The 27,836-nt window shown below is 38.3% G+C and overlaps 1 protein-coding gene across 1 annotated transcript in view; it reads left to right on the top strand.

The window, feature by feature from the left end:
- The window catches only part of MRE11A (MRE11 meiotic recombination 11 homolog A (S. cerevisiae)), an 85,937-nt gene that overhangs the window by 48,921 nt on the left and 9,180 nt on the right, over nt 1–27,836 (top strand). Inside the window, exons 15-19 of the mRNA XM_011926570.1 lie at nt 2,109–2,328; nt 3,653–3,736; nt 12,502–12,560; nt 13,839–13,906; nt 19,730–19,805. Coding sequence (XP_011781960.1) covers nt 2,109–2,328; nt 3,653–3,736; nt 12,502–12,560; nt 13,839–13,906; nt 19,730–19,805 — 507 coding nt within the window. The remainder of the gene's footprint in view (nt 1–2,108; nt 2,329–3,652; nt 3,737–12,501; nt 12,561–13,838; nt 13,907–19,729; nt 19,806–27,836) is intronic.

The raw sequence follows: 27,836 nt of genomic DNA, 5'->3' as shown, positions 1-27,836 counted from the left end.
TATTGAACCCTGCATGTAGTGAGTTAGCTGTGATTTCACCTCAACTGAGATCATCTCATCATGAAGTTGCCACTTCACTCCCACTTTACGCTGCCTGCCTTGTTCACATCTCCTCATTTAGCCCTGGGTCTCCTTACTTCATGGTATCACAGAGCTTAGAAATGTTCTGGTCAACTATTCTTAGACCCATAACTGCCATTCCAAGCATGAGGGACTGCTGTCATGTCCTCTTGGGATTTATACATCAATTTTGGAGAGCTCTACAATACCTGAAACTCTTCTCACCTTTCTCCCTTCGCCAGGTCAAATATTTGTCATATTCATTAACTCTTCTTTATAGAAGAGTTTGTGTGTTTGGGTGTTGGAACTATTTTCTCATTTTATGGAAATTGTATTTTGTTTTTGTTCTCTTATTACCTTTTGATTGGTTTAAGGGAAGATCAAGGCAAATTTGCTTTTATTTATATTTTATTTTATTTTTTGGAGACAGTCTCGCTCTGTCGCGAGGCTGGAGTGCAGTGGCGCCATCTCGGCTTCACTGCAACCTCTGCCTCCTGGGTTCAGGCAGTTCTCCTGCCTCAGCCTCCCAAGTAGCTGGGACTATAGGGCACGCGCCACCACGCCCAACTAATTTTTGTAATTTTAGTAGAGACGGGGTTTCACCATGTTGGCCAGGATGGTCTCAATCCCTTGAATTCATGATCCGCCCACCTCGGCCTCCCAAAGTGCTGGGATTACAGGCTTAAGCCACCGCGGCCCCCTATTCTATCTTAAATCTCTATTCATTTTAGAGTTAGAATATTTGGTTGAATCTCAAACTTATCTTTTCTAAATGGATTCTTATCAAATTAAGAATGCGTGGCATGTTCTTGGTCCTAAGGTGTTTATTCCTTCTTAGGCTTTCAATTGATATATTCTCCTTAATTCTTCCGTTTCTTTTTTTTTTTTTTAGACAAGGTCTCACTCTGTCACCTAGGCTGAAGTGCAGTGGTGCAATCTCAGCTCACTGCAACAACTCCCCTCCCCGCTGCTTCCCCCAGGCTTGTGCAATCCTCCCACCTCAGCCTCTCAAGTAGCTAGGACTACAGGTGCATGCTGTCATACCTGGCTAATTTTTTTGTTTGTTTGTTTGCTTTTGTATTTTTTGTAGAGACAGGGTCTCGCCATGTTGCCCCGTCTGGTCCCTAACTCCCGATCTCAAGCAATCCACCCACCTAGGCCTCCCAAAGTGCTGGGATTACAAGGTGTGAGCCACTGTACCCAGCCTTTAATTCTCTTTACCATATATTTGTGAGAGATTGTTGCTTATGTTTTTTCTGATTATAAAACTAATTTTTTAGAAAAAGCATAATATAGAAAATATGTAATATTCAAGAACAAAAAACAAAAGCACCCTAAAATTTTATTGCCCAGCGATAACAGCTATTTTTTGTAAGTTTTTTTCTTATTATTCCCTAGGAGCCGATTCTAAAAAGTAGCTCAAATGATGACAGTCTGTTACTGTCAAATATGGTATTGAATTAGGGATGATTGCCAGTATTCCTTCTAGTTCTGAAAATTTTTATTCTGTGAAATTTTGTTTTTCTTGGTAAATCTTTTCAAAGGGTCTCATGGATAGTATGGTAGATTGATCTGACAGGATAATAAGTATTAAATTTGATTGGTGGGGATGTTCTCCTTTACACATATATAAGTATTTTTTATTTTTATTTTTATTTTTGTGACAGGGTCTCTCTTTGTCACCCAAGCTGGAGGGCAGTGGTGTGATCATAGCTCACTGCAGCCTCTATCTCCTAGGCTCAAGTGATCCTCTTGCCTCAGCCTCCTGTGTAGCTGGGACTACAGGTGTGCACCACCATGCCTGACTAATTTTTTTTTTTGTAGAGACGGGGTTTTGCCATGTTGCCTAGGCTTGTCTCAAACTCTTGGGTGCAAGCGATCCTCCCGCCTCGGCCTCCCAAAGTGCTGAGATTACAGGCGTGAGCCACTGTCAGCCTCCTTTATGTTTTTATAGTATGATTACTTCATGTCAATGCCTAAATTAATGATTTTTAGGATGATACATTATCTCCTTGTGTGTGCTTTCTCCTTCTTCTCCAAACCCTTAGGCTATGACCAGGGCCAGAGCGCTCAGATCTCAGTCAGAGGAGTCTGCTTCTGCCTTTAGTGCTGATGACCTTATGAGTATAGATTTAGCAGAACAGATGGCTAATGACTCTGATGATAGCATCTCAGCAGCAACCAACAAAGGAAGAGGCCGAGGAAGAGGTCGAAGAGGCGGAAGAGGGCAGAATTCAGCATCAAGAGGAGGGTCTCAAAGAGGAAGAGGTAAGCACTGAGTTCAGTCCTGTGCACATTCACACTTGGCAGTTGAGTGGAAAATACAGAATTAGATCTCGTCAGAGTTGAATTATAAGTTTTTATTTCTAAAACATGGTTCTTTAAAAAATCTATTTTTATAATACATAAAGACGGTCTTTCAGGCAGTTCTGACACGTGTCTTAAATAAATTTTGAATGGCCACATGCACTTAGGGTTTTAATTGTTCTTAGCACATACCTTATAAAAGCTTCACTGTGTTTGTCACATAGTACCTTTTGGGTACATTTAATGTCATATGTATTCTCACATGTACAAAGTAATAGGCAAATATGAGTTGTTAAAGAAAATAGTTAGCTAAAAGCCTTTGGCAACAGGAGGAAAACTCCAGATCATACAATTATTATTTTTGTTACTGTCATAAGATACAAATACCCACATACTTATCAAGTAGTCTTTATAATAAAGTCGATTTAAGAAGGAAAACTGCCCTCAATTTGATTTCTAAAACTAGTCATTAACATTGTCATCATTGTATTTACTGTGAGACTATTGTCATTAAATAGTTCATGCCAATAGAAATTGGTCATTCAGTGACTTTCTCACACATTATGTCAATTCATCTCTAAAGATTTTTAAAAATTCTTTTTATTAAATATGCATCCATAGGAATTTTAAGCTGGTGCAATGAATATTAATTTGGTTTAAAATCTCCAGGGAGAGAAATCCTCATCTTTTAATGATGGTTATTTTCACTGTTCTCATATTTACAAAATTTTTCCTTAAAAATTTTTATTTTTGTTTTTTAATTTTTTTTGAGATGGAGTCTTGTCTTTGCTCTGTTGCCCAGGCTGGAGTGCAGTGGTGCGATTTCAGCTCACTGCAACTTCTGCCTCCCAGGTTCAAGCAATTCTCTTGGCTCAGCCTCCCAGGTAGCTGGGATTACAGGGACCCATCGTCACGCCCGGTTAATTTTTGTATTTTTAGTAGAGATGGGGTTTCACCATGCTGGCCACGCTAGTCTTGAACTCTTGACCTCAAGTGATCCTCCCGCCTCTGCCTCTCAAAGTGCTAGGATTACAGGCGTGAGCTACCACGCCTGGCCTATTTCCTTACATTTTAATTGGATAAATTAAATTGAATAAACTAAAGTGTGGCCTAAAAGAATAGTCTCTGAAAATTGGTCAGACTCTAGATGTTTGTTCTTATATATATGTCTAGCTTTTTACAGACAAACTATTTGACATAGGTTTATTTAGCTTTCATTTTTTGGTGTTGTATGAAATAAACCTTAGCTGCTGATAGGCTTGTACATTGTTCATTTTTCTAACAGCAGACACTGGTCTGGAGACTTCTACGCGTAGCAGGAACTCAAAGACTGCTGTGTCAGCATCTAGAAATATGTCTATTATAGATGGTGAGTATAGACTGCAAGTGATTATTTATAAATTCCAACATTAGGAAGACCAAGGTAATCACCATTAGTAGCCCTTATTTGTGTTGCCATCATTGGAAAGTTAAAAGGGCAATTAGGATCACAGGATAAATTATTTTTTAAAAGATGTTTGCTATGCATTAGAGTTACTGAAGAGGGTAAGCTTTTAAAATTATGTTTTATAGGCCAGGCACGGTGGCTCACACCTGTAATCCCTATACTTTGGGAGGCCAAGGCAGGCAGATCACAAGGTCAGGAGATCGAGACCAGCCGTGCCAACATGGTGAAACCCTGTCTACTGAAAATACAAAAATCAGCTGGGCATGGTGGTGCATGCCTGTAGTCCCAGCTACTCAGGCGGCCGAGGCAGGAGAATCGCTTGAACCCAGGAGGTGGAGGTTGCAGTGAGCCAAGATTGTGCCACTGCACTCCAGCCTGGTGACAAAGTGAGACTCCGTCTCAAAAAAAAAAAAGACAAAACAAAACAACAAAAAAATTAGGTTTTATAATTTCTTACTTTCAGACAAATGTTTCTGTTTGGCAGAGAGATCCTGGAAAGAGGAAAGTGAAGTAGTTGGTCACTATATGGACAGTGGTCAAAAGAGAGAGGAACTGTATCTACTATTTCCTTGCTTCCCCCATGCTGCCCTGTCAGTCTCTGCTTTCCATGTAGAGAAGTCATGTGACCTATATTTAAGAGAAATTATGGCTAGGACCTTGGAATTAATTTCTGTATATCCTATGGTCTAAAAATCCTCAAGGGGATCTGTTTAACTGTTTTTAATATTGTAGATTATGAAATCAGCCTAAAATGTTAGTCGTATTTACAAAAAGTATGCGTTAAGATAGGTGGTGATACTTTTTTCTACCTAGCATTTAGAATATATTCATATGTATATTATTTATATTAGTTATTTGAGGTTGTTTCACTTTTATAATGTTTATAAATATTAATTTATTAAATATTATAATTATAATATTTATAATCTTATAGCTAGGATTAATTGTTGACAAACTGGGGAGCTGAACTAATTCTCAGAAGATGAAGTTGATCAAGGGCAGTATAAACTGCATTTATGTCCAAAAAGACAGCTGCACAGATAGAGCTGTGAGAGGTATGTGAGTTTAACAGCAACCCAGGTGAAAAAGACTTAGGTCAGTAAGAGTTATGCAGGCAGACCCAACTGTCCAAATCTATTGATGTCTTAAACAGTCTTTAATGAGTCTTGCAGGGGTGTCCAAGGGAGAGAATACAGTCATGGGTTCTTAGTTTCTCTTTCTGGTTGGGCCAGTAAAGCCCTTTTCTCATCCCTCTTTTCCTCGTATCACTAGCGACAGAAACTAAAAACCATGGCTTCAGGCTGCTAAAAGCCTAAAACAAAAGAAAACGGAACAAAAACAACAACAAAATGCGGTGGGTTGGACAAGCTTGCACAGCAAGGAAGTTCTCCGTATGTACTAAATTGGACATAACTTGCCAAGAATACTGTACTCCTCTTTGGAATTATATTTCAAAGAGACTGTCAACTATATATGATCATTCAGAAGAGATACCAAATCATATAAAAAATGGTTGGCCAGGCACAGTGGCTCATGCCTGTAATCCTACCACTTTGGGAGGCTGAGGCGGGCGGATTGCCTGAGCTCAGGAGTTCGAAACCAGCCTGGGCAACAAGGTAAAACCCTGTCCCCTACTAAAAATACAAAAAATTATCTGGGCATGGCAGCATGTACCTGTAGTCCCAGCTACTTGGGAAGCTGAGGCAGGAGAATACTTGAACCAGGGAGGCGAAGGTTGCAGTGAACCGAGATCATGCCACTGCACTGGGTGACAGAGTATCTCCAAAAAAAAAAAAAAAGGTTGAAGGAACTTAGAATATCTAACCTGGGAAAGATTCAGATCTTTATGTAGATAATGTTCTATCATATAAAATGTGGAATGAGTAGATTTGATTTTAGTCCCAAAGGCAATGCTTTTTAATCGATTTTGGCTTATGGATTCTCTAAAAATCTGATGAAAGCTATGTCTTCTCTCCTTAAATAAGTACTCACATGCAGTTGCACCAAATTTCAAAGGGTTCAGCCACTCCCATGAAGCGCATTCGTGTTCTCCAGCTTAAGAACTTCTGGCCCAATGGAGATGGATGAGTGTAGCTAGACACATACTGATTTAAGTTTCTCATAGAATGGACCTAGAAGATTTAAGAACAACTGTGTTCCCCTGTTTTATGTGTGCGGGAACTAAGCCAAGCAGTTTTGCCCTGAGTTGATAAAACCACTAGTAGTAGCAATAATAGCTAATATTTATGAAACTGCGTGCCTCTTAACAGGTCTATGGAGCAGGTACTTACTATATTATTTATGTTTTACAGAAAAGGAAACTGAGGCTTTACAAAGATAGGTAGCTTACCCTAGATCTCATAACTTGTCAGTACCAGATCTGAGAATGATCTCACATTCTCTGGACTCCACAACCAGTAGCTGACCACTGTACTAATTTCCAGAACAAGATAAGATTAGAAACCTAGCTACTGGTTCTCCATAGAGGAATTTTTGCATTATACATAATAACCTATGTAATTAGTATAAAGATGGACTAATTTGCCTTGGAAGTAAGTATCACTCCATTAAAGAAATTTTCAACATTTATCAAATGACAGCTGACATTGAAGAAAAGATATAAAATCAGGTTGATTAAATGACTCAAACCTTACAAAAAAATTCCATTGCTATATTTTTACCCAGTATTATTTAGTACTTCAGAAGAGCCAGCTAAGATCCTTAGCTTTTTGCTTCACAAGCATGTTGCCTTTATTGCCATTTAGGAAATGGTGTCTAGAAAGATGCTGTTCCATTCTTGGTAGATTTAATATAAAAGCAGAGAGGAAAAAAGAAAGAAAGAAAAGGCAGCCTGGAAAATTGTAAAGGATTCATGCTGAGTTCAGCCTTGCATTCAACAAATGATAGCTTTGTGACCTGAGACAAGTCGGTCACTCTCCTAGTTTGTTTAGATATGATTGGGAATAATAATCTCTATTGTATTGAGTTATTCTGAAGATTAAATGATCAAAAAGCCTGGCATGTAGTAGGCATTTATCAAGTGTTATTAATATTAAAAATGAGAAAACAGGAACATAGAAAAAGAGTGAATAAAATAATGAACACTTCCATGTTAAACCACCAAAATTGGTTAGCATGCAATCGACAGTCATAGATGTGGATTATCCACCTTTGCCTTAGCCCAAATTGCCTTTTTTTGTCCTGTCTTGTTTTTGTTTTTTCTGCCCTGTGGAATCCAGCGTCCTGGCTTGTTTTATGTGATGCTTTCCTTGACTCCAGTGGGTAGAATTCATCACTTAAAGTGAGTCTTTGAGTTTCCATTGTAATTAAGAAATCAGTTATTAGTTAAGCTTATTGGTTTTTGTTTTTTTAAAAAAAATCTGGTTTTCCCTCAGCTTGCTGTTTTTGGTTTTCTGCAGTATCACTGTGATCAATCTAAAGACAGTATTCTTGTTTATCCTGCTTAGGATTTACTGGGCTTCATGAATCTCTGAACTGGTATCTTCCATCACTTCTAGAAAATCCTTAGCTATTATTCCTTCAGGTATTACCTCTATGCTATTCTTATTCTCCTTCCTTCTGAGTCTTCAGTTAAATATAAGACCTTTTTATTCTGTCCTGACATGACTCTTGTATTTTCTGTTTTCTCTTTCTGTGCTACGTTCTGAGTAATTATTTCTGATCACTTTTTTTTTTTTTGAGACAGTGTCTCTCTCTGTCGCCTAGGCTGGAGTGCAGTGGCATCATCTTGGCTCACTGCAACCTCTGCCTCCTGGGTTCAAACAATTTTCCTGCCTTACCCTGCTGAGTTGCTGGAATTACAGATGTGCACCCAGCCTATTTGGTTCTTTTAAAATATGCTCTTGTCACCGCCGGGTACATGGCTCACGCCTGTAATCCCAGCACTTTGGGAACCCGAGGCAGGCGGATCACAAGGTCAGAAGATCAAGACCATCCTGTCTAACACAGTGAAAGCTCGTCTCTACTAAAAATACCAAAAAAAAAATTAGCTGGGTGTGGTGGTGAGTGCCTGTAGTCCCACTTACTCGGGAGGCTGAGGCAGGAGAATGGCGTGAACCTGGGAGGCAGATCTTGCAGTGAGCTGAGATCGCGCCACTGCACTCCAGCCTGGACTACAGAGTGAGACTCTGTCTCAAAAAAAAAGAAAAAAAAAAATCTAAAAGTTCTATACATCATTGTCAGCTGGCCTCATGTCATGTTAGCTTTAATTAAAATATGCTTTGTCACTTTTAATACTTTTTAGAAGTTTTCTGAAGGTATTTTTAGGCCTATTTTTAATTTTTCATGTGTACAGAGTAAGGATTGTTTTTGTTATTTTGTATCTAATAACCTAGTGTCTGAATGTCTTTGGCCTCTTTCTGTTGTCTGTTTCTGTTGGTTCTCGTTTATGGTGACTTACTTCCTTTCATGCTTTGTTATTTACTGTCCCTAGAAAATTATCAGCAGGAATAATTTGAGACCTTGGATGAAGCCGTCTTCATCCAGAGGAGATTCATGTTTGTTTCTCTAGGTTTGTAGGGCACCACAGGTCTTAGACCACTTTAAGCTAAATTTGAGGGTTTCTTGGACCAATCAGGTGATACATGCTTATAACTAAAATGCAGGTTCAGTCACCTGCTGCTTGCAAAGTCCAATTAACAAAAGCAAGGTGTAGTATAAAGAGACTTTTTATTCCAAAGGTAACTTAGGGGATGAAATACAGGCTTCCTACCTTAAAGGTACTGCTTCCCCCTTTGCAGCAGAAAGTGGAGGCTTTTAAAGGGGGCCTATCAGGAATGGCATGCAGGGGAGGAAGCGAGCAAGTAGGGGGTCTGCATGCTAGTTTTACCTACCAGGCAGTTGAATTGGCATCTTCATGGGAAGAAATAGGCTATAAAGGTGGCTGAAAACTCTTTAGGTTGGAGAGAGTTTCATAGCAGGACTTTGGGTTGTAAATTGACTGGTATCTGTAGAGGCAGCCCCCTGGTGGGTGACAGTTTGACTCTGGGGCTTCCAAGCACATAGTTAGATGAACTCCCCCTTTAGGGAGTGTCTGATGAAGAGGAAGTAATAGACTATAATTGCATTTCTAAAGAACTAAGTAGAAAGTGGGGGAAAGGAGAAAAGAGAAAAGAAGAGAGAGAAAAAAATAATTGAACTATCTCTTAGAAAAATGGGGTATTCAGTTACATGCTTATGAAATCCTGTTTACCTCTGCTTCTCTCTTTAACCATTGGGACTCCACCTTAGGAAGGGAAATGCATCAGGGTTTTCACTCTGGGCAGTCTGTGGGCTATGGTAGCCCCCTCTCTTTTTCTTCAGGATTCTCAAAACCTGTGTTAACATTTTCCCAATTGAAAAGGGAACTCAGGGAAAGGACTCTACTTACCTCTCTGAGTTCTAGCTTTTCTTCAGTTTTGGCCTGGTAATTCCTTGCTATGTGATCAGCTCTTCAATGCCATTGAGAATTTTTTTTTTTTTTTTTTAATGTTTGAGGTACTAATTTGGATTGTTGTCAGCAGAAGTGAGTTTGAAGACAATGAGAGATCATGTTGTCTGAATAACCTAGCCTGCAATGACTGTTACCCATTGACACCATAGAATAAAGCTTCTATTTGTGTAGAGAGGCTGGAGACCAGTTATGATGCCCTAAAAGTTTTACAGATTGCCTTGACTACTTTTTTTAAGGAAACAGTATTCATCCATGAAAAGAAGCTATGTAAATAAACTAAATACGAAACGTCAGATTTCCTGAATTATGTTGTAGGCAAAAATCTTATTATGGTACCTTTTGCAGCAGAGCATGATGGTTAAGAATGCAGGCTCTGAAGTCAGGCCCCTTGGGTCAGCCATAGCCAGCTCCTTACTGCTGGCTCAGCATCCTTGCACTGTAAGTGCTGTGACAAAGGGGTCTACATCGTTCCTGCTCATCACTGTATCCACTGTGCTTGGCACATAACATAGTAGATGCTTGTTAAATACTTGACAATGACTGAGTAAAAACTACTTAGAGATTGTGTAGCATAAGGGTTAAGACCATGGTTCTAAAGTCAGGAAGATCTTGATTTGGATCCTGATTTCTCAGTTTTACTAGTTGTATGTCCTCCAGCAAATACGTTAAGTTTTTCATCTTTCGGAGTGAGTGTTCTCATCTGTAGGATGGGACAATGATTGTGTCTACCTCATTGCGTTATTCTGAGGATTAATGAGAACATGTATGTGAAGTACCAGGCAGTGTCTATGCATATTAAGCTCTCAGTAAGTGCAAACTGGTGTTATTCTACAAGCATCAGATCCCTTAGCTATAAAATTGACAATGTTGTACTGACTTCAGAGTAATTATATTAAATGAGCTTAAGTGTTTACAGTACTGATCACAGCACCTGGTAAAAATGTGATAGATGATAGCTGCTATTAGTATTAGTGGTAGTGTTTTGCAATAAGGTTATAAAGATGAATATTATGTGAATCATTGGTCTAAATTTGTCTTTTATCTAATTGATTTGATGTAATGGTTTTGCTAACTTAACTGATTACCTCCAGTACTAGGCCTTTTTTTGAAAAATGAACTGATTTTTTAAGTATAAATTTGTAAAACATTTTTTATCAGGTTGGATTTGGTTTTTTTTTTTTTTTTTTAAGCCTCTGACAGAATACCTGTGGAGTAGTAACTATACTTGTCATCACTTTGGAACAGAAGCAACAAATTCAGACTGTAACTTCTAGATCCCTGTTTTAAATGGAGGAGTGAAGAGATAAATAAAGGTCAAATTCTCTTATAACAAGGTCCATGGAGTATGGAAATTTATGTGCTGCAATTTTATTGAAAAAGATAGAAATTACACTTACAGCCACAGGAGTTGTAAATAAGGGGTGACAGCCCAGATTTTTCCATTGAATTTAGTCAGCAGAGGATAGTGACTAAGTGAATAAAAGTACCTCTGAAGCCACTGCCTTTACATTTCATTTATACCACTGTGGGTACCACTGCTGCTACTATGTTTGCTACCACAAATAGCTATGTGTATTTGAATGCTTTCTATCTGCTAGGCACTTCTTACCTTCTCAGCAGTTTTCTGCATGAAGTATTAACATTGTTTTACAGGTGAGGAAATTGAGTCTTAAAGAAGCCAAGGAGATTGGCCATAGTCGAGCTAGTAAGTCAAAATGAGTCTAACTCCAAAACCAGAGCTTTTAACCACCACACTGTATTGTCTTCCTAACAGAACATAGTGCTTAGTTTTCTGATAAAATTATTTCACAAACATTCACTCATCTTTTGCCTTCCACTAGGATAAAAAGAAACGTATCTTGTTTTCTAGGATCTCAGAGTTAGAGGAGTCACTGAATAAATATTGAACAGAAATATTCTTTGAAATCATCATGATCTCTGGCCTTTTTATTCAGTCGCTCTGTCTAGCCTTTTGAGTAGAGTAGGATGTGAAACCAGTAACTGAGTAAAGCAGATAAGAATACTGTTTCTGCCTCTCATTTCTCCTCTTAGATATTACAAGTTTGGAGATAGAACCTAGAACAGGAAACATGTACAAACACAATAAATTTAGGTTAGATAGAAAGATTCGTTAGTTTTCTGACTAGGAAAATTTTGGACTTTGCAGGATTTTTTGAGTATTTCTTTGTTTTTCTGTGCCCTATAGTTTGTGAGTTATCTTGGGGAAGATATTTTTAATATCAGCAAACTGGTAAGGCATAGGCGAAAATAAACCTAAATTAGATGTTTGAAATTTATTATAGGTTTTTGTTTTGTTTTGTTTTGTTTTGTTGAGACAGAGTTTCGCTCTATTGCCCAGGCTGGAGCACAGTGGCACAATCTCGGCTAACTGCAACCTCTGCCTCCTGAGTTCAAGCGATTCTCCTGGCTCAGATTCCCAAGTAGCTGGGATTACAGGCACCTGCCACCACGCCTGGCTAATTTTTATATATATTTTTAGGAGAGTTGGGGTTTCACCATGTTGGCCAAGCTGGTCTTGAGCTCCTGACCTCAAGTGATCCACCCGCCTCGGCCTCCCAAAACGCTGGGATTACAGGCATGAGCCACTGCGCCTGGCCTTTTTGTAGGTTTTGATGTCAAGGAAAAAGAAAGGGAAAGATAAAGAACTAGCTAAACTTCAAGTATCTAACCAAGTTTAAAAGGAAAAGAGGTATGGATACAAAGGAATTTTTATCATAGAATAAAGTATATGCTGTTTTCTAGATTCTCCTCTGGAATATTTCTTAGATATTGAATATGGCTACTAAGGTAGAGGAAAATGAGAAACTACTGGAACCCGATGGCTCCTAATGTAGCAACAGGGATAAAGGTATCATCAACAACAAAGAAGGGATTAGGAGGCTTTCCTTCAATACATCTATAGTTCATTTGGTTAGGTGATTAGATTTTGTCCTTCAGGTATTTTTCTATGAAATATTTTTAGTGTGTGCGTATTTATAAACACTACAGTATTCAAATAAGCTGGGAAATAATGACACTGACAGTTGAGCATTGAGTTATGTGTACCTATAATTCTATCTCCCTTTAGATTTTAAAAAATATCAAATAGTTTTATAATCAGGCAGCATGCAATTTTGCAGATAGGACTCAGAAAGTCTTTAGCTAAAGAAATATACAAGTTTTTCTAAATTATTTTAAGAATAACATAATGCACATTTCATCTTTTTCATTCTAGCCTTTAAATCTACAAGACAGCAGCCTTCCCGAAATGTCACTACTAAGAATTATTCAGAGGTAAGAAAAAAAGTTTTATAGTTGTGTATTAATAATTTATGTTTTCTGCATTATGAATTGTCAACTGTCTGGTTTACAAAGTAAATAAAAGAAGAAAAATTATGGAACATTAAAGCTGGAAGGAGCTTTACCAGTTATCTCCAGGGCTTCTAGGATTTGATTTTTTTTTTCTTGGTTGCTCTCTTTGTTTAAATAATGGTTATTATAGAAATCCGTAAATGTTATGTGTACAGTAATGTTTTCAAGGATAACAGTGTTGAACCAAAAGAGCTCATGCATGGAATACTAATACTGAAGGTGAGTTCAATGGATATAGAGGTTTTATCTATACCAAGTTTCCTTTTGTTACTTACCTTCCCAAAATACTAGCTGTGCTTTAACAGCTGATGGTAGACTTAAGATGAACGAAAAGGCTGGAGTCCAGTGATCCATGTGGTTTGCCCTAGGTTTAGCCTGGGCCTTCTGCTCTTCCTTTGGATTCCAAAAAGAGTCCAATATGGGCTTGACTCTCCTATTACTTCACTTTCAAAACTGTATCTTAACTCCTGAGCCAATACTCTTCCCTCTACATCAGGGTTTCTCCACAGTGGCACCGTTGACATTGAGGACCAGATAATTCTTCATTGTGAGGGATTGTCCTGTGCATTGTAGGATATTTAACTGCATCCTTAGTCTCAGGGGCTGTTCGTTCAGTATTTGGTCTTTGGCTTCATCCTCATCTGCACTTAAGTTAGATGAACATATGGCAAATGTGTGTATCAAATGTCAAGATAACAGAACATGTAGAGAAATAGTATTTTGGATGATAGAATCAACAGTCAGAAATATCTTTATTGGGTCTTAACACTAACAAATGGTATTTAAGAGGGACAGATTTAACAGAAAGATATCTAGTATTACCCACGTGGTCTGATACCTCATTTAAAGCTGGAGATGGAACACTGATGGTCTCACCTCTCATAAGAAACCAAGAGGAAAGTCACAGGGTCTGCATACGAGCCTATGCAAGTCATTCACCAATGTAACTGGGTTCCCTTAGGTGCTCAGGTTCCTGGGATGGCCAGGAAAGAGGTGAGCAAAAAGTAACATTTGTGAATGAAGAGGGACATTGGAGGGAGGTCAGACTGAGTATTAGTTTTAATGGTTATGGCTTTCTGTCTCCTTTTTTGTGGCTCATATATAACTAAGATTTAATCATTTAATTCATTTCTTCATTTTCATGTTTATTCAGAGAGTCAGTTCTCACAAAAACCGTTTGTTGCTTTGTTTTCTTGCCAGGTGATTGAGGTAGATGAATCAGATGAGGAAGAAGACATTTTTCCTACTACTTCAAAGACAGATCAAAGGTAGGTGCAGTGATTTTCTGCAAAAAGAAACATCTGAAAAAAATTTTAAATTATCCAAAATTCCATAATTACACATTTTTCTATGCCATATAACAGACTTACTTTCAACTAGTAAAGTATATAGAGGAATGAAAACAGACCAAGGGCTAGTTTATAGAGTTGGTGCAGCATTAGTAAAAGGTTTTTCAGTGAAAATTGAAATAGCCTATAATTTTTTTTCCTTTTGACTTTATAAGTGCTTTTCTTCCTTTTTATTTATTTGTTTATTTTTTGAGACAGTGCCTCACTCTGTCACCTAGACTGGAGTGCAGTAGTGCGATCTTGGCTCACTGCAACCTCCACCTCCTGGGCTCAAGCTATTCTCCCACCTCAGCCTCCTGAATAGTTGGGATTGCAGATGTGCACCACCACACCCGGCTAATTTTTTGTATTTTTGGTAGACACAGGGTTTTGCATTGTTGCCCAGGCTGGTCTGGAACTCTGGAGCTCAGGCGATCCATCCACCTCGACCTCCCAAAGTGCTTGGATTACAGACTTGAGCCACCACGCTTGGCCTCAGTGCTTTTCTTAATGGAAGACTATGTTCTTTCCAAATAACAGAAAATAATTTTGTATTTTGCTAACATTTGATTTCAGCTTTTTGTCATTGTCTTATTTTTATATTCTTAACTACACATGGTGCTGTACTAGACACCAAAAAGGGGATCACATAGAGTCACTCCGTCTTCAGAGGACTTGCATGCTCTTCCTGTGTGTTTTGGGATTTTTGGCCTATTGCTGTTAAGCTTGACTTGATTCACTATTACCATTTGCTTTTATACATTAACATTTTGGTTGAATACTGCAAAACTCGATTAATGAGAATTTCTACTTAATAAAGTAATCAACTGCCTTATTTTGTACTTATTTTCTGTTTGAGCATTGTATTAGGTCTGATGAGCGATGGGCATAGCAAATGCTTTAATATGGCCCCTGTCTTCAGGTAACTTCAGTTGTAGTGGAAAAGAGAAATGAACATATTTGAATTCATCAAAGAATGAATTAGTACATAATTAGGTGTAGAATTTTATATTACAGACCCGTAAGTGTGAGTGCTTGTGGGCTGGTGAAAAAAGGAACAAGGAATATGGGCTTTAAAAGAAGCAGCTTCATGGAGGGAGTAAAACTGACCTGAGGTTTCAAAGGTAAGATTTGGTTTAGTAGGATGGAGAATGGTGGTCCCAGCTGAGAGTAAGGGCATGAGCAGGAACTCCAGAAAGAAGGGTGATTGAGGAAAAGCCTTATATTAGTGTTTCTCAAGCTTTTTTTTCATGATCTCAGCCATTTCTTGATTATCCAAGGAGAAGAATTAAGTAACTTAGATGTAATTCAATTTCTCCCTAACATTAGAAATTAAATACTTAAAGAATGAAATTTTTGGGGGTAGGGTTGAGTTTGAGAGAGCCAAAAACTATTGTAATACCTACGATTTTTCATCCCACTCTATCCGCTGGAGCCAATTTTTTTTTTTTTTTGTGATATTGACCCCACTGAGAATATAAGCTGTATGTGACTTAAAGGTTAATGTTAGAACAAGTGTAAGTATAGTTCCATGTTCACTTATTAGATCCTTTAAACATCATGCTAGGTTCTGGGGATAGAAAGATAAAAGAAATGTTTCTTCTTTCCGAGAATTTACACTTTAGTGGTATGCTAATTACAGGGCACTGCTAATCCACCAAGATAAATTTTTTATTCAGGTGTAATGAAATCTAAGGGATGTGCCAATATCTTCCTGGGAAAGGTCACTGAAGGTTTTACAAAGAAGATAGGTGACATCTGAGCTGGTGATCAGCTGATCAGTTAGCATGCATTAAAGGAAATGATCTGGTGTAGAGAGAAGAAACAGTGGCACAGGACACAGGCGTCTACTTTGAAGGATGGTCAGGGAAAGCCTCTGAGGAGGCTACATTTAAGCCGAAATTTTAATAAGGGAAACGTGGCCTTGTGTAAAGCAGAGGGACAAGTGCATGCAGCCTGTATGAGTCCATTTTCTTGCTGCTGATAAAGACATACCTGAGACTGGGCAATTACAAATCAAAGAGGTTTAATGGACTCACATTTCTACATAGCTGGGGAGGCCTCACAATCATGGCAGAAGGTGAAAGACATGTCTCACATGGCAGCAGACGAAAGTAGAGAAAAAGAGCCAAGTGAAAAAGATTTCCCCTTATAAAACCATCAGATCTTGTGAGACTTATTCACAACCATGAGAATAGTATGGGGGAGCTGCCCCTGTGATTCAATTATCTCCCACCAGGTCCCTCCCAGAATACTTAGGAATTATGGGAGCTACACTTCAAGATGAGATTTGGGTAGGGACACAGCCAAACCATATCACAGTCTATTGAAGAAGCAGGTTTAATAATGTTGTTTAGGAGCCAATGACTAAAGTGTAGTGGAAAAGGAGGTGATTTAAAATGAGAATAGACAAGGGAGGCAGGGTAAATCATGCTGCAGGAGCAGGTGAGCACTACAAAGGTTTTGAATGTCCTTATAAATGCAGTGGGAATCCACAGAAGGATTTTAAGAGAGGAGTGGCACCTTCTGGTTTACATTTACAAAGGATCACTGTGGTTGCAGAACAAGTGTAAATAAACTTAGCTGAAAGGAGGGTGCTGCAGGGAGTCTGAACTAAGAGAGATGATGGAGGCTTGCACAGGCTGGTGGTAGGTGAAATGTAGAAAACAGATGGTTTCAGGATATATTTTGAAGACAGACATGACAAAACTTGAGTATGGATTAAATATTTGGAATGAGGGAAAATAAGGAATCAAGATTGATTTTCTGGTTTCTTGGTTGAGCATTTACATTGTGCCATATATTGAGAAGGGCATAAAAGAAGAAAGGACAGATGTATTGTAGGGAATGATAGGCATATAATTATAAGTTCCGCTTTAGATGTGAAAAGTTTGAGATGCCTAGAAACTTACATGAAGGGAGGTTTTAGGCAGCTGAATGTGTGAATTCAGAACTCAGATGAGGGGTTTGAAATGATACTTAGATTTACCTCTGGACAGCATGCAGATGGTACTTAAAACCATGGGGATGGATAGGATCACCTCAAAAAAGAAGGCAGAGCAGAAGAGGGTTTGGTTTCCTAGCCTGCAGTTTTAACCTTACCCAACGTTTGGGTAGAGTAGAAAAAAACAATAAAGACATGAGAAAAGTCCAGGAGAGTATAGAGTTGCAGAAGGCCATGCTGGCCTTTATAGGAGTAAAAAATACCAAGATGGGCACAGATGCAAGTCAGTTTCTATGTTTATGGTAAGTAGTGGAGGGACTTATTTTAGCTCATGAAGGTTTACGTGAATTTCTCAGGACTCCTTTGGTTCCAGCTGATAGAAACCTAACTCAGATTCTCTTACAGAAAAGGAGATTTATCGGAAGATTATCAGGATACCTCAGGTTTTGGAAGGAAGTCCTTGTTTCGTTGTTGTTGTCTTTGTAAATTGAAGCACACACAAATCAGATCTAGCTTTCTAAGTTTTTTTTTTTTTCCCAGAAATGGGTCAAAATACTATTTTGATATTTTTGATATATGCTTAAGGATATTAAAGAAAAAATAGTTTGCTTTTGTTATCACAGCAGATTGTTTACTCTTCAGCTGTATAAATGTCTGCTGATTTCTTTAGACATGAAATAGTAATATAACTCACAGTTGTTTGGCACTTCCTCTGTGCCAGACACTGCTCTCAGCATTTTACATGTGAGTTAGCTTGTGTGGTGCTCACAACTTCCCCAGGAGATAGATTATAGTTACAACTTTATCATCCCCGTTTTACAGGTGAAGTGTGAAGCACACTGGCTAAGTAACTTACCTAAAGTCACCCAACTAGTCATACAAGCGAGGCATTCTGACCCCAAACTCATCTCTGTTGTTGCTTCTTGGTATGGTAACTAACTTCTCTGACCATCGTGCAAGCAATAAGAATCATTTAAGTTTTGAGAGGCTGTTTAAACTTTTAGAGGCAATTTCCAAAATTGACATTTTGGAAACACATCAGAAATCAGCTTTGGCAGATTGGTGTTTCTAATTACAGCATCTAAATGATAATTTAGACTGTTTTTGCAGAATTTTTTAGTAATTGCAGGTTATGCATGGTGTTTTATTTATAATTTAAACTATTTAAGCTCTGCCATCTACTAGAGTGGACCTTGATAAATGTGCTGATCTGCTACCTCTGAACCTTAGTTACTCTTCAAGTTTGCCTGATAAGTCCTTCTGTCCTTTCCTTTTGTGCAAAGGACCTGTGAATTTTTTTTTATTTACTTCTGACATAAGATCTCATGATTCTCATTCTTGTTTCCAGATAAGACCTTTGGACATATTTCTTTTGCTATAATGACATCCCAAAGCATGTTAATAAAATTGTAGACTAAGAATTTATAAACACTGCTTTTATTGAAGACAGGAATCAGCAGACTTTTTCTTAATGGGCCAGATAGGAAGTATTTTAGGCTTGGCAGGTCAAGAGGCAAAACCAGGGATATTATATAGGTAGACACTTGTATAACCATTTAAAATGTAACCATTTCAGGCCGGGCGCGGTGGCTCAAGCCTGTAATCCCAGCACTTTGGGAGGCCGAGACGGGCGGATCACGAGGTCAGGAGATCGAGACCATCCTGGCTAACACGGTGAAACCCCGTCTCTACTACAAAATACAAAAAACTAGCCGGGCGAGGTGGCGGGCGCCTGTAGTCCCAGCTACTCTGGAGGCTGAGGCAGGAGAATGACGTAAACCCAGGAGGCGGAGCTTGCAGTGAGCTGAGATCCGGCCGCTGCACTCCAGCCTGGGCGACAGAGCCAGACTCTGTCTCAAAAAAAAAAAAAAAAAAGTAACCATTTCAAAATGTGAAAACCATTCTTAGCTTATAGGCCATAAAAAAAAAAAAAAAAAGAAAAACATGGTGCTGGGCTAAATTTGCTTACTAGCCCCGATCTAAAATGACTTAAATTTCTTATTAGTTAAAAGGCATAGGAATTTACTACAAGTTAAGCTTTATAAGAGTAGGAATCAGCTGGGCGTGGTGGCTCACGCCTGTAATCCTAGCACTTTGGGTGGCTGAGGTGGGCGGATCATGAGGTCAAGAGATAGAGACCATCCTTGCCAACATGGTGAAACCCCGTCTCTACTAAAAATACAAAAATTAGCTGGGCCTGGTGGCATACTCAGGAGGCTGATGGAGAAGAATCACTTGAACCGGGAGGTGGAGGTTGCAGTGAGCCGAGATCATGCCACTGCACTCCAGCCTGGAGACAGAGCAAGACTCTGTCTCAAAAAAAAAAAAGAGTAAAAAGAGTAGGAATTATGATTTTCTTATTAACTGAGATGTGACTAGAAAATATTTCAATGTTCCCATGGTTTTCAGAAATGGAAGATGGTAGTGGATACATTTTGGTATATGATAAGTACTATAATAATATAAGTAAGCATCGTTGTAGTACTTAATATGTGTCAGGCACTGTTCTAAGTGTTTAAGCATATTAACACATTTAGTCTTTATAAAATTATTATCCCCATTTTACAGAGGAAATTGAAGCACAGAGAAGTTAAGTAACTTGCTCAAAGTCACATAGGTAGTAGAGGGCAAAACCAGAAATCAAATCTCAGCCCAAGAGTCCTTTTCCTTATATTTTTATCGCCTCTAATGTTGATTTTAAGGGAACTGTATGTTATTTATATTCATGGTAGCTGCTAGACTGAAAAACTAAGCCAGAAAGGCACACTTGATGAATCATGTAGTTCATTGTGTTCGTTTTTGTTTTTGTTTTGCCTCAGGTGGTCCAGCACATCATCCAGCAAAATCATGTCCCAGAGCCAAGTATCAAAAGGGGTTGATTTTGAATCAAGTGAGGTAAATAAGTAATATTGTTAAATTTTAATTAATTTTTAACTTTATAAAGTTTAAATAGAGACTGCTAGCTAGTTGCTGAACTTTTTTTTTATTTGATAAATAACTTCATCTTTTAGGTTCAGGGAGTACATGTGCAGGTTTGTTACATGGGAATTGCATGATGCTGAGGTTTGGTACAGATCTTATCACCCAGGTAGTGAGCAGTAGACAGTTTTCCAACACACATCTTACTGTCAGCCTCCCCTCTCTAGTAGTTCCCAGTGTCTGTTGCTCCCATCTTCATGTCCATGTGAACTCAGAGTTTAGCTTCCACTTATAAGTGAGGACATGTGGTGTTTGGTTTTCTGTTCCCGTGTTAATTTGCTTAGGATAGTGGCCTCCGGCTGCAAAGAACATAATTTTGTTCTTTTTTATGGCTACATAGTGTTCTGTGTTATATATGTACCACCATTTTCTTTATCCAATCCATATTGATGGGAACTTAAGTTGATTCCATGTCTTTGCTATTGTGAGTAAGTGCTACAGTAAACATATGAGTGCATGTATCTTTTTGGTAGAATGATTTCTTTTCTTTCGGTGATATAGCCAGTAATGGGATTGCTGGGTCAAATGGTAGCTCTGTTTTAAGTTCTTTGAGAAATTTCCAAATGACTTATAATGGCTGAACTGATTTACTTTCCAACACTGTATAAGCATTCGCTTTTCTTGACAACCTCACTAGCATCTGTTGTTTTTTGACTTTTTAGTAATAGCCATTCTGACTGGTGTGAAATGGTATCACTGTGGTTTTGATCCACATTTCTCTGATGATTAGTGATGATAAGCACTTTTTCTTGTTTGTTGGCTGCTTTATATGTCTTCTTTGTAATGTGCCTGTTCATGTCCTTTGCCCATTTTCTGATGAAGTTATTTGATTTTTCCTTACTGATTTATTTACATTCCTTTTAGATTCTTGACATTAGACCTTTGTTGGATGCATATTTTGTGAATATTTTCTCCCATTCTGTAGGCTTTTTGTTTACTCTGTTGATGGTTTCTTTTCTTTTCTTTTTTTTTTTTTTTTTTTTTTGAGACAGAGTTTCGCTCTATTGCCCAGGCTGGAGCACAGTGGCACAATCTCGGCTAACTGCAACCTCTGCCTCCTGAGTTCAAGCGATTCTCCTGGCTCAGATTCCCAAGTAGCTGGGATTACAGGCACCTGCCACCACGCCTGGCTAATTTTTATATATATTTTTAGGAGAGTTGGGGTTTCACCATGTTGGCCAAGCTGGTCTTGAGCTCCTGACCTCAAGTGATCCACCCGCCTCGGCCTCCCAAAACGCTGGGATTACAGGCATGAGCCACTGCGCCTGGCCTTTTTGTAGGTTTTGATGTCAAGGAAAAAGAAAGGGAAAGATAAAGAACTAGCTAAACTTCAAGTATCTAACCAAGTTTAAAAGGAAAAGAGGTATGGATACAAAGGAATTTTTATCATAGAATAAAGTATATGCTGTTTTCTAGATTCTCCTCTGGAATATTTCTTAGATATTGAATATGGCTACTAAGGTAGAGGAAAATGAGAAACTACTGGAACCCGATGGCTCCTAATGTAGCAACAGGGATAAAGGTATCATCAACAACAAAGAAGGGATTAGGAGGCTTTCCTTCAATACATCTATAGTTCATTTGGTTAGGTGATTAGATTTTGTCCTTCAGGTATTTTTCTATGAAATATTTTTAGTGTGTGCGTATTTATAAACACTACAGTATTCAAATAAGCTGGGAAATAATGACACTGACAGTTGAGCATTGAGTTATGTGTACCTATAATTCTATCTCCCTTTAGATTTTAAAAAATATCAAATAGTTTTATAATCAGGCAGCATGCAATTTTGCAGATAGGACTCAGAAAGTCTTTAGCTAAAGAAATATACAAGTTTTTCTAAATTATTTTAAGAATAACATAATGCACATTTCATCTTTTTCATTCTAGCCTTTAAATCTACAAGACAGCAGCCTTCCCGAAATGTCACTACTAAGAATTATTCAGAGGTAAGAAAAAAAGTTTTATAGTTGTGTATTAATAATTTATGTTTTCTGCATTATGAATTGTCAACTGTCTGGTTTACAAAGTAAATAAAAGAAGAAAAATTATGGAACATTAAAGCTGGAAGGAGCTTTACCAGTTATCTCCAGGGCTTCTAGGATTTGATTTTTTTTTTCTTGGTTGCTCTCTTTGTTTAAATAATGGTTATTATAGAAATCCGTAAATGTTATGTGTACAGTAATGTTTTCAAGGATAACAGTGTTGAACCAAAAGAGCTCATGCATGGAATACTAATACTGAAGGTGAGTTCAATGGATATAGAGGTTTTATCTATACCAAGTTTCCTTTTGTTACTTACCTTCCCAAAATACTAGCTGTGCTTTAACAGCTGATGGTAGACTTAAGATGAACGAAAAGGCTGGAGTCCAGTGATCCATGTGGTTTGCCCTAGGTTTAGCCTGGGCCTTCTGCTCTTCCTTTGGATTCCAAAAAGAGTCCAATATGGGCTTGACTCTCCTATTACTTCACTTTCAAAACTGTATCTTAACTCCTGAGCCAATACTCTTCCCTCTACATCAGGGTTTCTCCACAGTGGCACCGTTGACATTGAGGACCAGATAATTCTTCATTGTGAGGGATTGTCCTGTGCATTGTAGGATATTTAACTGCATCCTTAGTCTCAGGGGCTGTTCGTTCAGTATTTGGTCTTTGGCTTCATCCTCATCTGCACTTAAGTTAGATGAACATATGGCAAATGTGTGTATCAAATGTCAAGATAACAGAACATGTAGAGAAATAGTATTTTGGATGATAGAATCAACAGTCAGAAATATCTTTATTGGGTCTTAACACTAACAAATGGTATTTAAGAGGGACAGATTTAACAGAAAGATATCTAGTATTACCCACGTGGTCTGATACCTCATTTAAAGCTGGAGATGGAACACTGATGGTCTCACCTCTCATAAGAAACCAAGAGGAAAGTCACAGGGTCTGCATACGAGCCTATGCAAGTCATTCACCAATGTAACTGGGTTCCCTTAGGTGCTCAGGTTCCTGGGATGGCCAGGAAAGAGGTGAGCAAAAAGTAACATTTGTGAATGAAGAGGGACATTGGAGGGAGGTCAGACTGAGTATTAGTTTTAATGGTTATGGCTTTCTGTCTCCTTTTTTGTGGCTCATATATAACTAAGATTTAATCATTTAATTCATTTCTTCATTTTCATGTTTATTCAGAGAGTCAGTTCTCACAAAAACCGTTTGTTGCTTTGTTTTCTTGCCAGGTGATTGAGGTAGATGAATCAGATGAGGAAGAAGACATTTTTCCTACTACTTCAAAGACAGATCAAAGGTAGGTGCAGTGATTTTCTGCAAAAAGAAACATCTGAAAAAAATTTTAAATTATCCAAAATTCCATAATTACACATTTTTCTATGCCATATAACAGACTTACTTTCAACTAGTAAAGTATATAGAGGAATGAAAACAGACCAAGGGCTAGTTTATAGAGTTGGTGCAGCATTAGTAAAAGGTTTTTCAGTGAAAATTGAAATAGCCTATAATTTTTTTTCCTTTTGACTTTATAAGTGCTTTTCTTCCTTTTTATTTATTTGTTTATTTTTTGAGACAGTGCCTCACTCTGTCACCTAGACTGGAGTGCAGTAGTGCGATCTTGGCTCACTGCAACCTCCACCTCCTGGGCTCAAGCTATTCTCCCACCTCAGCCTCCTGAATAGTTGGGATTGCAGATGTGCACCACCACACCCGGCTAATTTTTTGTATTTTTGGTAGACACAGGGTTTTGCATTGTTGCCCAGGCTGGTCTGGAACTCTGGAGCTCAGGCGATCCATCCACCTCGACCTCCCAAAGTGCTTGGATTACAGACTTGAGCCACCACGCTTGGCCTCAGTGCTTTTCTTAATGGAAGACTATGTTCTTTCCAAATAACAGAAAATAATTTTGTATTTTGCTAACATTTGATTTCAGCTTTTTGTCATTGTCTTATTTTTATATTCTTAACTACACATGGTGCTGTACTAGACACCAAAAAGGGGATCACATAGAGTCACTCCGTCTTCAGAGGACTTGCATGCTCTTCCTGTGTGTTTTGGGATTTTTGGCCTATTGCTGTTAAGCTTGACTTGATTCACTATTACCATTTGCTTTTATACATTAACATTTTGGTTGAATACTGCAAAACTCGATTAATGAGAATTTCTACTTAATAAAGTAATCAACTGCCTTATTTTGTACTTATTTTCTGTTTGAGCATTGTATTAGGTCTGATGAGCGATGGGCATAGCAAATGCTTTAATATGGCCCCTGTCTTCAGGTAACTTCAGTTGTAGTGGAAAAGAGAAATGAACATATTTGAATTCATCAAAGAATGAATTAGTACATAATTAGGTGTAGAATTTTATATTACAGACCCGTAAGTGTGAGTGCTTGTGGGCTGGTGAAAAAAGGAACAAGGAATATGGGCTTTAAAAGAAGCAGCTTCATGGAGGGAGTAAAACTGACCTGAGGTTTCAAAGGTAAGATTTGGTTTAGTAGGATGGAGAATGGTGGTCCCAGCTGAGAGTAAGGGCATGAGCAGGAACTCCAGAAAGAAGGGTGATTGAGGAAAAGCCTTATATTAGTGTTTCTCAAGCTTTTTTTTCATGATCTCAGCCATTTCTTGATTATCCAAGGAGAAGAATTAAGTAACTTAGATGTAATTCAATTTCTCCCTAACATTAGAAATTAAATACTTAAAGAATGAAATTTTTGGGGGTAGGGTTGAGTTTGAGAGAGCCAAAAACTATTGTAATACCTACGATTTTTCATCCCACTCTATCCGCTGGAGCCAATTTTTTTTTTTTTTTGTGATATTGACCCCACTGAGAATATAAGCTGTATGTGACTTAAAGGTTAATGTTAGAACAAGTGTAAGTATAGTTCCATGTTCACTTATTAGATCCTTTAAACATCATGCTAGGTTCTGGGGATAGAAAGATAAAAGAAATGTTTCTTCTTTCCGAGAATTTACACTTTAGTGGTATGCTAATTACAGGGCACTGCTAATCCACCAAGATAAATTTTTTATTCAGGTGTAATGAAATCTAAGGGATGTGCCAATATCTTCCTGGGAAAGGTCACTGAAGGTTTTACAAAGAAGATAGGTGACATCTGAGCTGGTGATCAGCTGATCAGTTAGCATGCATTAAAGGAAATGATCTGGTGTAGAGAGAAGAAACAGTGGCACAGGACACAGGCGTCTACTTTGAAGGATGGTCAGGGAAAGCCTCTGAGGAGGCTACATTTAAGCCGAAATTTTAATAAGGGAAACGTGGCCTTGTGTAAAGCAGAGGGACAAGTGCATGCAGCCTGTATGAGTCCATTTTCTTGCTGCTGATAAAGACATACCTGAGACTGGGCAATTACAAATCAAAGAGGTTTAATGGACTCACATTTCTACATAGCTGGGGAGGCCTCACAATCATGGCAGAAGGTGAAAGACATGTCTCACATGGCAGCAGACGAAAGTAGAGAAAAAGAGCCAAGTGAAAAAGATTTCCCCTTATAAAACCATCAGATCTTGTGAGACTTATTCACAACCATGAGAATAGTATGGGGGAGCTGCCCCTGTGATTCAATTATCTCCCACCAGGTCCCTCCCAGAATACTTAGGAATTATGGGAGCTACACTTCAAGATGAGATTTGGGTAGGGACACAGCCAAACCATATCACAGTCTATTGAAGAAGCAGGTTTAATAATGTTGTTTAGGAGCCAATGACTAAAGTGTAGTGGAAAAGGAGGTGATTTAAAATGAGAATAGACAAGGGAGGCAGGGTAAATCATGCTGCAGGAGCAGGTGAGCACTACAAAGGTTTTGAATGTCCTTATAAATGCAGTGGGAATCCACAGAAGGATTTTAAGAGAGGAGTGGCACCTTCTGGTTTACATTTACAAAGGATCACTGTGGTTGCAGAACAAGTGTAAATAAACTTAGCTGAAAGGAGGGTGCTGCAGGGAGTCTGAACTAAGAGAGATGATGGAGGCTTGCACAGGCTGGTGGTAGGTGAAATGTAGAAAACAGATGGTTTCAGGATATATTTTGAAGACAGACATGACAAAACTTGAGTATGGATTAAATATTTGGAATGAGGGAAAATAAGGAATCAAGATTGATTTTCTGGTTTCTTGGTTGAGCATTTACATTGTGCCATATATTGAGAAGGGCATAAAAGAAGAAAGGACAGATGTATTGTAGGGAATGATAGGCATATAATTATAAGTTCCGCTTTAGATGTGAAAAGTTTGAGATGCCTAGAAACTTACATGAAGGGAGGTTTTAGGCAGCTGAATGTGTGAATTCAGAACTCAGATGAGGGGTTTGAAATGATACTTAGATTTACCTCTGGACAGCATGCAGATGGTACTTAAAACCATGGGGATGGATAGGATCACCTCAAAAAAGAAGGCAGAGCAGAAGAGGGTTTGGTTTCCTAGCCTGCAGTTTTAACCTTACCCAACGTTTGGGTAGAGTAGAAAAAAACAATAAAGACATGAGAAAAGTCCAGGAGAGTATAGAGTTGCAGAAGGCCATGCTGGCCTTTATAGGAGTAAAAAATACCAAGATGGGCACAGATGCAAGTCAGTTTCTATGTTTATGGTAAGTAGTGGAGGGACTTATTTTAGCTCATGAAGGTTTACGTGAATTTCTCAGGACTCCTTTGGTTCCAGCTGATAGAAACCTAACTCAGATTCTCTTACAGAAAAGGAGATTTATCGGAAGATTATCAGGATACCTCAGGTTTTGGAAGGAAGTCCTTGTTTCGTTGTTGTTGTCTTTGTAAATTGAAGCACACACAAATCAGATCTAGCTTTCTAAGTTTTTTTTTTTTTCCCAGAAATGGGTCAAAATACTATTTTGATATTTTTGATATATGCTTAAGGATATTAAAGAAAAAATAGTTTGCTTTTGTTATCACAGCAGATTGTTTACTCTTCAGCTGTATAAATGTCTGCTGATTTCTTTAGACATGAAATAGTAATATAACTCACAGTTGTTTGGCACTTCCTCTGTGCCAGACACTGCTCTCAGCATTTTACATGTGAGTTAGCTTGTGTGGTGCTCACAACTTCCCCAGGAGATAGATTATAGTTACAACTTTATCATCCCCGTTTTACAGGTGAAGTGTGAAGCACACTGGCTAAGTAACTTACCTAAAGTCACCCAACTAGTCATACAAGCGAGGCATTCTGACCCCAAACTCATCTCTGTTGTTGCTTCTTGGTATGGTAACTAACTTCTCTGACCATCGTGCAAGCAATAAGAATCATTTAAGTTTTGAGAGGCTGTTTAAACTTTTAGAGGCAATTTCCAAAATTGACATTTTGGAAACACATCAGAAATCAGCTTTGGCAGATTGGTGTTTCTAATTACAGCATCTAAATGATAATTTAGACTGTTTTTGCAGAATTTTTTAGTAATTGCAGGTTATGCATGGTGTTTTATTTATAATTTAAACTATTTAAGCTCTGCCATCTACTAGAGTGGACCTTGATAAATGTGCTGATCTGCTACCTCTGAACCTTAGTTACTCTTCAAGTTTGCCTGATAAGTCCTTCTGTCCTTTCCTTTTGTGCAAAGGACCTGTGAATTTTTTTTTATTTACTTCTGACATAAGATCTCATGATTCTCATTCTTGTTTCCAGATAAGACCTTTGGACATATTTCTTTTGCTATAATGACATCCCAAAGCATGTTAATAAAATTGTAGACTAAGAATTTATAAACACTGCTTTTATTGAAGACAGGAATCAGCAGACTTTTTCTTAATGGGCCAGATAGGAAGTATTTTAGGCTTGGCAGGTCAAGAGGCAAAACCAGGGATATTATATAGGTAGACACTTGTATAACCATTTAAAATGTAACCATTTCAGGCCGGGCGCGGTGGCTCAAGCCTGTAATCCCAGCACTTTGGGAGGCCGAGACGGGCGGATCACGAGGTCAGGAG

This window comes from Colobus angolensis, unplaced genomic scaffold (assembly GCF_000951035.1).
Source record: "Colobus angolensis palliatus isolate OR3802 unplaced genomic scaffold, Cang.pa_1.0 Scaffold7, whole genome shotgun sequence".
In the NCBI taxonomy this organism is placed as follows: Eukaryota; Metazoa; Chordata; class Mammalia; order Primates; family Cercopithecidae; genus Colobus; species Colobus angolensis.
Note: the sequence above shows the minus strand (reverse complement) of the source record. Positions and strands in the feature narration are given on the sequence as shown.